This window comes from Humulus lupulus, chromosome 8 (assembly GCF_963169125.1).
Source record: "Humulus lupulus chromosome 8, drHumLupu1.1, whole genome shotgun sequence".
Classification (NCBI taxonomy): Eukaryota; Viridiplantae; Streptophyta; class Magnoliopsida; order Rosales; family Cannabaceae; genus Humulus; species Humulus lupulus.
Window position 1 is genome coordinate 87,202,865 of NC_084800.1, and position 14,829 is coordinate 87,217,693.

General features: G+C 37.6%; 1 protein-coding gene across 1 annotated transcript in view; it reads right to left on the reverse strand.

Annotated features, from left to right (window-relative positions):
• Positions 1-354: 354 nt before the first annotated feature.
• The window catches only part of LOC133795763 (uncharacterized), a 51,913-nt gene continuing 37,438 nt past the window's right edge, over positions 355-14,829 (reverse strand). The window contains exon 4 of the mRNA XM_062233218.1: positions 355-438. Coding sequence (XP_062089202.1) covers positions 355-438 — 84 coding nt within the window. The remainder of the gene's footprint in view (positions 439-14,829) is intronic.

Sequence of the window (14,829 nt, forward strand, 5' to 3'; positions counted from 1 at the left end):
CAATAAACGAGCCACAAGCACGATCCTTACTCCAAGCTTCTAGTGATAACCTAGTCACAACCATAAACGGTGATCCATTAAGTTTGTAACGACCCAACTACTCTAGACTTTGGACCATTAATGACTACTATACATAGACACTAATCTTTAAGAAAACGTACATATGAAATAAACATTGCTTCATTAAAACTTGTAAAACAAATGTTAAACTACATAAAATTCAAAGTAGAATATGGGATCCCATTGTTTTGAAAATAAAAACATAACATAACTAAAATAAATGGGTTACAAAATTAGATGCGGAAATACATAGAAATCATAATTAAAAGACTAAAAAGCAACTTCATCCTCGAATCATTTACGCAGTCCATCGATGTCATTCTCCCTCAATACACATTCCCAAGATGCCAAGAACCTTCCCTCCGCCATAGCTATTGCCTGCACATATAAAACATAAAGGAATGAGCTTAATGCCCAGCAAGGAAAATCTACTACAAGCATGAAACATAATCATACACATAAACTATGAGCTATAAACATATATCTATAAAGATGTACATCATATAAGACTATACTATTAATGGCCATTAAAACATGTGATAAACCATCTACGTCCCCTTTCTAATATCTAAGGTAGGTTAGATCACATGGTAGGTTTATGATAACCCATCTACGTCCCCTGTCTAATATTTGAGGTAGGGTAAATCATAACCATGAAACATAAGAAAACATAACATAACATATTATAGCATAATTTATCATAACATATAAGCATATAAAACTATCCTATTTTCCTTACCAATATACCGGGATGATGAGAACAAAGTCGGGATTTTGGAACACTCCTAAATACCAAAATGAGAAGGTGAGTATTTCTAAAAGAAGAAGAAGAAGAGAATGAACTAAACCATTTAAGAAAGATACTTACCAACAAGAACCTTAAGTTCAAAGAACTTAGATGCCTAACCAAGAATAAAGAGTACTGAGTTAGGTTTTGAGTAGAGAAAAACTATTAAGAACAATACAGAAATGAACTAAAATTAGGAATACCTTGAGTGCTTCTACGACCGAACTACACCTCGAAACCGAAATATACTATAAACCTTACTTCCCAAGTGTTTATTAAGCTTATAACCCCAACCCAAGTGTTTAACACTCTAAAGTAATCTTAGCAGCTTGTAGGCTCTGAACTCAGCTTGATGAATGAAGAAATGGCTGGGTACTAGGTCCTATTTATAGAGTTCAAGAATGAAAAGATCTTCATTTAGCTTGAATAAAATAATGGCTTTTTAATTGAAAAACATTTGAATAATCGTTCAGCAGAGGCTGAAGACTCGGTCAAAAAGATTCTGGACTTATAAAGAGGTTAAGGATTAAAATGAGCTCAGTTTCAAAATTGTTAAAAAATCATGCACCATAGTCGATATATCGCCTGGGCTGATATACCCGAGGCTCGTCGAGGTTGTCGTGCGAAGCTACGTGTTTTTTGTATCCCTGTATGGCGATATATCACCCCCTAGAGCTGCGATATATCGACATACACTGAAATATTATACACGTAATTACACATTTTTAGCCTAATTTGAATTGAGTAAACAGCCTTGATTAAGTCCTTTAACGATTTCAAAGCTGCCGACAGACCCTAGGGTTTTCAAATATTACTCTTAATAAACTTATTCCTCTAAATACTTAATTTCTCATTAAACCTACACATGACAAGTGTTAATATCTTATTGGGTCTTTCTAAACCTTATAGTATAATAAATATCATCTTCATAATCAGTTATATTAATCAAAACTTAGGTTATAATTAATATTCTTAAACTATAGGTTAAACTTATAAAATCTACAAGTGTGACTATGAGTGTCCAACTAAGTCCCAGCTTGAACCAAATCCACAGTAATAAACATACTACTACAAAGTTCAAGTTCTAAAACCAATCCCGGAACCAAAACCTAGCCTTCGAGACATCAAACCCCACCAATCCAGGTAATAGGAATAATCCCGAGGCCTAAGGTTTGAGTTCCCAAGCTTAAAACATCATTTCGGCCATAAATACCCTCAAGCGCTGTGGCCTTAACTCCCAATTTATCACCAAATATTAATTCCCAGTACGAAGTAAAGTTCTTGGACTCTACAAAGTTCAAGTTCTAAAACCAATCCCGGAACTAAAACCTAGCCTCCGAGACATCAAACCCCACCAATCCGGGTAATAGGAATAATCCCGAGGCCTAAGGTTTGAGTTCCCAAGCTTAAAACATCATTTTGGCCATAAATACCCTCAAGCGCCGCGGCCCTAACTCCCAATTTATCACCAAATATTAATTCCCAGTACCCAATAACCTGGTAGTGCTCTAAATACCCCTTGACTCACTCCGAGTTAAGAACAAATCCCATTGTGACTTTCCCACTAGCTTACCTCCTAGGATCGTCTTGCGCTGAGTAACCCTAGCATAACCAAACAATAATAAAGCACCACACACATATCACATATATGCCCAAAATGGCCAAAATATGAAAATCACCCAATTACTCAGAAATGAGTTCACATGCATATTTAATACACCTAAACATGCATATTATCATTTAATAGCATATTAAATCAATTATGGTCCTCCCGGCCTTGTAATCAAGGTCCTAAACCTTATTAGGAAATTTAGGGCATTACATGGAGGGTCTCACCCTAACAGACTGCACTCAGCATGCTTAACGCCAATCCCGGCCCCTTGCCGTACTCGGTAGGCCGTACCCGGCCTTCGTTGTTATCGGACTTCACACCGTTCATTCATAAACATGCATAACACAACATAACATTCACATATATATATTCACACATACATTAAACATAATTAATAGGGCCATGCCCTGCTCTACGGGCACAAATAGTTTTCTCACTTGTGTCCTGAGCTGTAGAGTCCAAGAACTTTACTTAACTAGTTAGATAGTAGTATTATAGTATTTATAGTATTATCTTTTTAACTGTGGATTTTTGGTTCAGACCGGGAATTAATTGGACACTCATAGTAGTACTTGTAGATTTTCTAAGTTTAACCTATAGTTTAAGAATATTAACTTTAACCTAAGGTTTGATTAATATGACTGATATTAAGGATAATATATATTATACTATAAGGTTTAGATAACAACCAATAGGATTTTAAGCACATGTTATGTATGGATGATTAAGGATTAAGTATTTTGAGGATTTAATTTAATAAAGGTAAAGTTTGAATGCTCTAAGGTCAGTCAGCAGCTTTGAATACGTTTAAGGGCTTAGTCAAGGCTGTTTACTCCATTCAAACTTAGCTAAAAATGTGTAATTTCGTGTTTAAATAATCAACGTGTGCCGATATATCGCAGCTATAAGGGGCGATATATCGTAGCACGTAGATACGGAAAACACGAAACGATGCACGACAGCCTCGGGCATACTGGCCCAGGCGATATATCGCCTACAGGGGGCGATATATCGCCCCTCTCAGATTAATTTGAAAGTTTTTGAATTCTTTTTCCATTCAGCCATTCAACCTCTTGATAAGTCCAGCACCTTTTTGAACGAGTCTTCAGCCTCTGCTGAACGATTATTCAAATTATTTTCACCTAAAAAGCCATTATTTTTATTCAAGTTAAATTAAGATCCTTTCATTCCCAAACTCTATAAATAGGACCTAGTACCCAGCCATTATTCACCTTTTAGTCTAAGTTCAGAGGCTGCAAGTTGCTAGGTGAGTGTGAGAGTGTAAACACTTGGGTGGGGAAATCATAAGCTTATCAAACACTTAGGGAAGTAAGGTTCTATAGTATTTCGGTTCAAGGTTTAGATTGGTCTACAAGTCTTCAAGGTATTTCTACACCTTAGTTCAATTCTGTACTTTTCTTTCAAGTTCTCATAGTCTTCTACTCAGCCTATAACCTTAATTTTTATTTTGGTTTGGAAATCTAAGTTCTTGAGCAAAAAGGTTTTGGTAAGTATGTTTCTCAAAGGTTTAGTCCTTCCATTCCTTTCATTACTTTTTCAAGTCTACTCACCCTGTTATATATGGTTTTAGGAGTGTTCCAAAAGTCCCAACTCTGTCCTCACATCCCGGTAACTTTGGTAAGGAAAATAGAATAGAATCTATATGTTATATGCTTATGTTATCTTATGTTTTATGCTATGAAGTATGTTATAAAATATGTTATGAAATATGTATGTTTGTAGGCTTGGGCATATGACCCATTTGACTAACAAGCCCCAAATAGATTATGGGCATATGACCTACTTAGCTAGTAGGACCCCACTAATCTAATGGGCATATGACTTGATTAGTCTATGGGACCCCAAGTAATAATGGCCATTATAGTACGTGCATGATATAAGTGTTATGTTAAGTTTTTATGTTTCTTATGAAATTTATGTATATGAACTATGTGTTGGATTTTTCCTTGCTGGGCATTAGGCTCATTCCTTTTTGTTTATATGTACAGGAAAATAGCTATAGTGGCGGTAAGATTCGTGGATGCTTGGGGAATGTGTATCGGTGGTGAATGGAGTCAAGGAGTTGAGAGTTCGATTTTCAAGGATGTAGTCTTGTTTTATGGTTTTACATGTATTTTTCCGCACTTATTATGTAACTCCTTTTATTTTAAATTATGTTTTGTTTTTAAGATAATGGGATCCCATATCCTACTTGATATTTATGAAAGTAACTCTTATTTCTACAAGTTTTTCTAATAAAGTTATGGTATTTTCGCAAATGTAAGTTTAATTAAGGATTTGTATGTATAGTTTCGTTAATGGTCCAAAAGTCTAGAGTAGTGGGTCATTACATGAGCTGACAAGTTAATGCGATCCCGAGCATGATCCCTTAACCCGAACTTTGACATAAGAACCTAGTCACAATGCCATAATAAATAGATATCCATCAATCTTTAATCAATTTAGAACTTCATATTAAAATACTAGCCTTCGGAACCTCGAATCCTACTAAACTGGGTAGTAGGATGCTTCCCGAGCCTTAACATTTGGGTTCTCGAGCCTAAAACCCTCAAATAGATAAAAATTCCAATTTGTGCTGCGACCTATCCCTTAAGGGCCGCAACACGCTCAAGTCAGAGAGCACAACTCTCACATTTGTGTAACACGGGCCGCAATGTGCTTTAGCCTGTACTGCGGTGCCTGGGCAAAAATCTGAGGCCCCCAAGCCTCAAAGTTCAAGCGGGTTGCGACGCCCGATGAACAAGGCCGCGACGCGAGCCCCAAAACCCAAAATTCCTAAAGAATTTTACGAGCTAACTTCCTTGGAATTCACCCATTCAGAACCTTAAACCTAGCATTTAGTTCAGAATCCATATCCAAGCAACAGAATTGATACAAGTACCCCAAAAACTTAACTAAAACCTCACCAACACTCAAAACTAATCTAAAGTCCATTCCCTCAGGCAAGCTTTTAGTTCAACAAAATTATACAGAAAAGATCAAGTTTAGGCCCTTACCTTTGTGATAACTTCAACCTTAAGCTAATCCTCAAGCACCTTAAGTCTTTAATTCCTAAGTTCCTTAGCCAAATTTCCTCAAGAGCACATCAACACCTCCAACACCAATGAGAGGGAGAGAGAGAGCCGTAAGAGAGAAAGGGAGTGCTGAAAGTTTTTTATTTATTTTTCTTTCCTTAGTTCTAGAGTCCTCTGCTGCCTAATGTCTAAATTCAAGTCTATCCCCCAACCTTTAAAATGTCTAAAATACCCCCGAGTCTACCCTTGGCCACTTAATGCCTCCGAGGGTAATCCCGTTAATTGCCACATCCCACTAAATCCTCGAGTGTCCCTATAAATTTCCATTTAATCCTAACATACTTAAATAGACATTAAATCACTACCCGTTATCCGATAATCCCGAACACATATTATATTCCCAAAATACCCCTAGGCTCCCCCGAGCTGGGTACTCGACCCCGTTGTGACTATTTAGCTACTCCGCTCCCTAGGACTGTCTCGGATTGCATATCACAAATAAATCCCCACAATCTTATGGTATCAAGCACAACATACATATATTTCACATTTATGCTCTCAACGGGCCAAAATTACAAATACATCCCTATTAACCAAATTGGGCCCACATGCATATTTATTTCACCTAAACATACATTTCTAGTCACATAATCATTTAATTCACATTTTAACATAATTAAATCAATTATTGCCCTCCCGACACGTTAATCAAGGCCCTAAGCTTTATTAGCAAATTTGAGACGCTACACTTCCAATGGTCCTAAATTTTTTCAAAATGCTACAAAACTTTTCAGGGATCCTTAGATACCTCCATGTATCACTTTAGACCCATAAATGTCACTTTTAGATGCCTACTACATAATATCATATTTTCACTTCAACTTAAGTGAAAACTGTTAAGTGTTTTGCAACTCAATGTGTAAACATCTTAACCATTATATCTAACCAATCTCAACAAATTACACATTTGGGGTAGCCTCCGGAAAGTTCCTCGGAATCATTGTGAGCTCCTGAGGAATTGAGGCAAATCCCGAGAAGATCAAAGTTTTGATCGAGATGCCCTCCCCCAGGAAGCACAAGGATGTGCAAAGCCTGACTAGTCGGATTGCAGCTCTCAGCCGCTTTGTATCCAAGGAAACCAAAAAATGTGTTCTCTTCTTTAACACCCTTTGAAGAGGCCAAAGATTCGAATGGGTGGAGGAATGTGAGCAGGCTTTCTAGCAGCTCAAGGTGCACATGGCAAACCTTCCAATTTTGTCAAAGCCCATGGACGGGGAGTCTATAATTGTAATGACCCAACTACTCTAGACTTTTGGACCATTAACGAAGACTATACATAAACACTAACCCTTAACAAAACTTACAAGTGAAAAGATCATAACTTTATTAAAACTTGTAAAAAGGAAATGTTAAACTTGCATAAAATTGAAGTTAGGATATGGGATCCCATTGTTTTAAAATCAAAACATGACTTAATTAAAAGAGATTTACATAATAAAATGCGGAAAAAATACATGTAAAAACCATAAGAAACAAACTACATCCTCGAATCGAAACTCTCGGCTCTTTGAATCCATTCCGCCTCAATACACATTCCCCAAGCTGCCAAGAACCTTTCCCGCCACTAGAACTATTTTCCTGCACATATAAACAAAAAGGAGTGAGCCTAATGCCCAGCAAGGAAAATCTAACATATAGCCATACACATAAAAATTCATAATGCAACATAAAAACATACCATAACACTTACGTCACATACATACTATAATGGCCATTATTACTTGGGGTCCCATAGACTAAACAAGTCATATGCCCATTAGATTAGTGGGGTCTTGCTAGCTAAGCAATTCATATGCCCATAATCCATTTGGGGCTTGTTAGTCATATGGGTCATATGCCCAAGTCTACAATCATACTTAACATAACATATTACATAACATAAAATCATAAGATAACATATAAAAGCATATAACACATAAATCCTATCCTATTTTCCTTACCAAAATACCGAGATATGAGGATAGAGTTGGGACTTTGGAACACTCCTAAAAACCATTTGTAATAGAGTGAGTATATTGAAGAAGAGAAATGAAAGGAATGGAAGGACTATACCATTGAGAATATACTTACCAAAAACTTATGTGCAAGTTCTTAGATTTCCTAACCAAAATAAAGAATAAGGTTAGAAGGCTGAGTAGAAGACTATGAGAACTTAAATAAAATAATATCAATTGAACTAGAGTGTGGAAATACCTTGAAGACTTATAAGACCAATCTAAACCTTGAACCAAAATGCTATAAAACCTTACTTCCCAAGTGTTTGATAAGCTTATGATGATCAAACTTATGATTCCCAACCCAAGTGTTTACACTCTCACACTCACCTAGCAACTTGCAGCCTCTGAACTTAGAGTAATAGATGAATAAATGGCTGGGTAATAGGTCCTATTTATAGAGTTTAGGAATGAAAAGATCTCATTTAACTTGAATAAAAATAATGGCTTTTTAAGTGAAAATAATTTGAATTATCGTTCAGCAGAGGCTGAAGACTCGTTCAGAAAGGTGCTGGACTTATCAAGAGGTTGAAGGTTTGAATGGGAAATGATTTTGAAAACTTTCAAAATGTGCTGAGAGGGGCGATATATCGCCCCCTGTAGGCGATATATCGCCTGGGTCAGTATGCCCGAGGTAATCGTGCATCGTTTCGGGTTTTTCGTATCTTCGTGTTGCGATATATCGCCCCCTATAGCTGCGATATATCGGCATACGCTGATTATTTAAACACGAAATTACACATTTTTAGCTTAATTTAAATTGAGTAAACAGCCTTGACTAAGCCCTTTAACGTTTTCAAAGCTGTTGACTGACCTTAGAGCATTCAAATTTTACCCTTAATAAATTAAATCCTCAAAATACTTAATCATTAATAACCCATACATAACATGTGCTAATATCTAATTGGTTCTTATCTAAACCTTATAGTATAATAAATATTATCCTCAATATCAGTCATATTAATCAAACCTTAGGTTAAAATTAATATTCTTAAACTATAGGTTAAACTTAGAAAATCTACAAGTACTACTATGAGTGTCCAAATAAATCCCGGTCTGAACCAAAAATCCACAGTTATAAAGATAATACTATAATTATTATAATACTACTATCTAACTAGCTAAGTAAAGTTCTTGGACTCTACAATAATCCTCTACATGGCCGTCACAGAGAACACTATCAGTGCGGCTGTAGTACGCGAGGAGGTCCGCATCTAACACCCCGTTTATTATGTTAGTAGAGACTCCTTGGAACAGAATTCATGTACCCACTCATCGAGAAGCTAACATTCTGTTTGATGATAGCTTCTTGGAAGCTTAGGCCATACTTCCAAGCACATCCCATTAAAGTCCTCACCAACTAGCCTCTAAGATAAGTCCTTCAAAAGCCGGAGTCTTCCGAGAGACTCCTTAAGCTGGCTGTTGAGCTCAGTCAATTTGATATCACTTACCACCTGCAGACCACCATAAAGGGATATGTGCTGGCGAACTTTATCCTAGAATACATGGGAATGCACGAGAGGCTCGAGGAAGTACAACCTATTGGACCCGTATATAAGCTCTACGTGGACGGGTCCTCCAATGAGAATGGGACCGGAGCAGGTTTGATCTTAGTATCCCCTTAAGGACATAGAGTGCAAAGTGCCCTAAGATTTTGGTTTGACGCCTCAAAAAATGAGTTTGAGTATGAGGCCTTGATAGCCGGCTTGCGAGTTTCCCTGGAGCTTAAGGCTGAGGGACTTGAGATATACAATGATTCTCAGCTAGTCGTGAACCAAGTCCTCTGAGAGTACCAAGATCAAGGTACCAAGATGGCTGCTTGCTTAGCCAAAACCCAAGAAATGCTACACAACTTAAAAAGGTTCATCATCCAACAAGTTCCATGGGAGCAAAATTCCAACGCTGATGCTCTGGCCAAGCTAGCCACCACCAAGGATGTGGAGATGCTCAATGTGGTCCCAATTGACTACTTGGCTTCTCCAAGCATTACGATGCTCGAGGAAGTGGATGTGGTCTAGCCCTTGGACGTTTGAATGGATCCCATAATGAAGTATTTTGCCTCCGGAGAACTATCGTAGGACAAGAAAGTGGCTCAGAAGCTACTTTACCAGGCTCCTCGGTGTGTAATCATGGACAGTAAACTATACAGGCAAGGATATTTGTTGCCAATTGTAATGCCTTGGTTAGTCAAGACTGTTACACAATGTATTTTAAATAGTGATAAACTCGCTAAATGAGTCAGTTGGCCATAAACGTGAAACTAAATGTGATTAACGGTCCAAGGTTAAAAATTTCGGTCAAAGGGATATATTTCATTAAAACGTTAAGCTGTACATGGGATCCCATAATAAACGTTACAAAGTTGTTTACAGTTTCAAAAGGATAATTACAACTCAAAAGTTGCAACCCACCGATCTAAGCGGCAAAAATAGGGTTTAACCCTAGTTCCTCTGAGAAACCTTGGCCGTGGCAGTCAAGCGACCGCATATGTACACATCGCCACCAAAGCTCTCCAACTCAAGGCTGGTCCAACTTTCATTTCCTCTTACCTGCACCACATAGCACCCGTGAGCCAAGGCCTAGCAAGAAAACTCAAACATGCTCATAAGCAGTTAATAATACGTCACTAAACCATAATAAGCATGCCTAGCAGTAATAACCCTACTCATGCATGCATACCATTCATATAAATGACTACAACATCATAAGGGGCCAAACACCCTAATTAAATGATTAACTGAATCATAACGGGGCCCGTTGCCCAAATTACATGCTTAATAAATCACATTAGGGGCCCAACCCTAGGATACGAGACTAATAAGTCACCCTAGGGCCCATGGCCCTATCCTTTGAATAACCAGCCTTGGAGCTGGCCCAGCGTACCTAGCGCTTTAGTTTTCCATGACCATTGGGTCGGACAAGCGTATGATGCACTCCTGATTAGATCTAACCATATTGACCAGTGCTCAGTGCGCTATTGTCGCCCTTGACTTATAAGTCAATGCTGTTCGACCAGCGCTCATCGCTATTTCCATCCTTGACTCATAAGTCAATGCTTTTCTCAATCAGATGATGCAAACAAGCATTCATTATATAACAATTATCCAGATACAAAGCATTCAACATGCTTAATCAAATAATCACAGGCATAATCATAATCATGCACCTTAACAGGGGCTCAAGCCCTAATCAAGTTTATATTCAACATACGGGCCAAGCCCTAATCGTGTATATCACGTAATGGGTGTAGTGTAAAATAAGAACGACCCTCGAGCACGATCCTGATTCTGAGCCCCTAGTGGTAACCTAGTCATAATCAAATATAAAATCCTATCAATAACGAGCGAATAAAGGCTTCTGAACCAAGTCCTAGCCTCTAGGACCTCGATTTCTACTAAATTGGGTAGTAGGATCGATCCTGAGCCCTTAGGTTTGAATTCTCGTCACTATAAACCTAAAGTGGCCAAAGTAATACAGGCGGGCCGTGACTTGAACCTGAGGGTTGCGACGCGTCTCCCAGAATAGAAAGCCCCCTGCCTGGAGTTCAAGACAAGGGTCGCAACTTGCCCCTGAGAGTTGCGGCGTGCCTTCGAAACAGAAATCCCTCCTGGGCCTTGGGTTCACACGGGTCGCGGCGCCCCAGGAACAGGGTCGCAGTGCAACCTTACAAACCCAGAATTCCCCTGTTTTCCTTAGCCAAAAACTCACCAAAAACCATCACAAATCATACCCAAAATTACACTTCAATCCCAGAACAACATTAACACTCACCCAGCAACAAGACCCAAGCTTAAACGTACTCAAAACACCACCAAAAACTCAACTCCAGGAACTTGAACTACCAAGCTCAAGAACAACAAAACCAAAACACAACTGAATCAAAACAGGGGTTGATGCTTACGACAACTGTGGATGGAATCCTCCTAGCTGCAGCTAAGCAATCCTAAGCCTCCAATCCAAGCTTAAGAATTCTTCTAGTTTTTCTTCAAAATTTCAAACCCGAATGAGAGAGAAACAGAGTGTTTGTTAGAGAGAGAAATGTCTTTACTCTGTTTTTGGTTTCCTTCTGCCAAGGGAAAGAGTGACTAAGTCACTAAATTGGCATAAAATGACCTAAATGCCCTAGGGCCAAATTCCTCTCTCAAAGCCCTTCAACGATAGTTTTGTCATTTGCCACATACTCCGTTAATCATAATTAACGCCTTATAATTCCCGTTACTTCCAACATCCTCAAATAATTACTGAATAATTTCCCATTTGACCTCGTTAGTGTACTAAGTTACCAAATTATTCCTAGGCTCACTTTGAGCCCGACATTTGACCCCGTTATGACTAAACTTCTAACTTGCTCCCTAGGATCGCCTCATGTCGAGTAACCCAAATAATGGTAGTGCCTTGTAATTTTACTTAGTTAGATAGTAGTATTTTGTGCTGTAGTATTTTAGTTTTCGTGGATATTGGTTCAAGCCGGGAATTATTTGGAAACTCACAGAGATAGTCATGAATTTTATAAGTTTAGCCTGTAGTTAAGAAATATTAATTTTATCATAAGGTTTAATTATTGAAGTTGGTCCTAGAAATTATTTATTATAACCTAAGGTTTAGATAGAATAATTAAGAATGTGACAATTGTCTCATGTATGTTTGTTAAGGATTTTTGATGAATAAAATAATCAAGGATAAACCCAGGAAGTCTAGAACCTTCTCTCAGATGCTAGGATCTTGTATTACTCAGTCAAAGTGGTTTAAACAGCTTTAAGTGTGCTTAAAATGTGCAAAAACGTGGTTTAGTATATCAGCATAAACCGATATATCGCAGCTATAGGGGCCGATATATCGCCTATGCTGATACAAAAAACACGTCGACTTTGCATTAACGAAACTACGGAGCCTCGAGAAAACAGGAGAGGCAATATATCACCTGTAGGGGGAAAAATATCAGCTCCAGTGGCTATGTTTGAAACTCCGTGGAATTCGAAGCTAGAAACAACCCTCAACAACTTGGACTTGCTCTTAAACGATTTTGACCGAGTTCTGGGCATTTGTTGAGCGAAAAATCCCATTTTTATTCATTTATTTATTCATTTTTAAAAGGGAGTTAGTTTCACTCCTTGAACTCTATAAATAGGACCCTTCACTCAGCCATTTGCATCATCTTTCAAACACTTTTCAGAGCCTCCAAGTTGCCAATTTCGTTCTAGAGAGAAACACTAGGGTTTTGGGGGTTAAAAGCAGTCAAATCTAAGCTTTTCTAAACACTTGGGAAGTAAGCTATAGTGTGGTTTTGGTGTTTGAGGTATAGATCAAAGCTCTAAGCTATCTAAGGTACTCTTAATCCTCAGGTTTAGTACATTGCTATTCCTCTTATTCTTTTCTTTTACTTCAAATCCTAACTTGTTATAATGGCTTTTGGTTAGGTGCTTGATTTCTTTGAAACTTAAGGTTTTCGATAAGTTCTTATCTTGATGGTTTAGATCTTCTTTTCTTTAGGAAACTTATGGTTTTACTGTTTGGTTTTAGGAGTTTCCAATACCCCAGTTTTTGTTAAGGAAAATAAGTTAGATTTATGTGCTATGTGCTATGTGTATGTATCTTTTTTTATGTCTTTTAATCGCTTGGGAAATATGGTTGCTTAAATAGCAATGTAATGACCCACTAATCTAGACTTTTGGACCATTAACGAAACTATACATACAAATTCTTACTAAAACTTACATTTGCAAAAATACCATAATTTTATTAGGTAACTTGTAGAAATAAAAGTTACTTACATAAATACCAAAAAGGATATGGGATCCCATTGTCTTTAAAAACAAAACATGATTTAAAATAAAAAGACATTACATAAATAGTGCGGAAAATACATGTAAAAAGACATAAAACAGAAACTACATCCTCGAATCGAATAACGCTCGGCTCCTTGACTCCATTCACCATCGATACACATTCTCTAAGCATCCACGAATCTTACCGCCTCTTAAAGCTATTTTCCTGCACATAAAACAAAAAGGAATGAGCCTAATGCCCAGCAAGGAAAATCTAACACATAGTCATAAACATAAATTTCGTAATAAACGTAAAGACATATCATAACACTTAATACATACACTTATTATAATGGCCATTATTACTTGGGGTCCCATAGACTAAACAAGTCATATGCCCATGAGATTAGTGGGGTCCTACTAGCTAAGTAGGTCATATGCCCATAATCTATTTGGGGTCCTACTAGCTAAGCAGGTCATATGCCCATAATCTATTTGGGGATTGTTAGTCATATGGGTCATATGCCCAAGCCTACAAACATACATATCATAACATAAGATAACATAAGCATATAACATATAGATTTTATACTATTTTCCTTACCAAAGTTACCGGGATATGTGGACAGCGTTGGGACTTTGGAACACTCCTAATAACCATAATGAACAAGAGTGAGTCTAAGAAGGAAAAGAGATGAAAAGGAATGGGAAGACTAAACCATTTGAGAAACATGCTTACCGAAACTTATGTGCTCAAGAACTTAGATTTCCTAACCAAAATAAGAATGAGGTTAGGAAATTGAATAGAAGACTATGAGAAAGAAAATAACATAAAACAATGAGCTAGAGTTTTGGTTTACCTCAAAGACTTGAAAGACCAATCTACACCACAACCGAAATACTATAGAACCTCACTTCCCAAAGTGTTTGATAAGCTTATGATGTTTAAGCTTATGATTTTCCCAAACCAGGTGTTTACACTCTCACACTCACTTAACACTAGCAGCTTCTGAACTTAGAGCAAAAGGTGAATAATGGCTGGGTACTAGGTCCTATTTATAGAGTTTGGGAATGAAAGTATCTTGATTTTACTTGAATAAAAATAATGGCTTTTTAGGTGAAAATAATTTGAATAATCGTTTAGCAGAGGCTGAAGACTAGTTCAAAAGATGCTGGACTTATGAAGGAGTTTGAATGGCTGAAAGGAAAAGAATTAAAAAATGTTTGAAAACATACTGGAGGAGGCGATATATCGCCCCCTGTAGGCGATATATCGCCTGGGCCAGTATGCCCGAGGCGACCGTGCATCGTTTCGTGTTTTCCGTATCTACGTGCTGCGATATATCGCCCCCTATAGCTGCGATATATCGGCATACGCTGAATATTTAAACACGAAATTACACATTTTTAGCTAAGTTTGAATGGGGTAAACAGCCTTGACTAAGCCCTCAACGTATTCAAAGCTGCTAACTGACCTTAAAGCATTCAAATTTTACCCTTATTTAATTTAATCCTA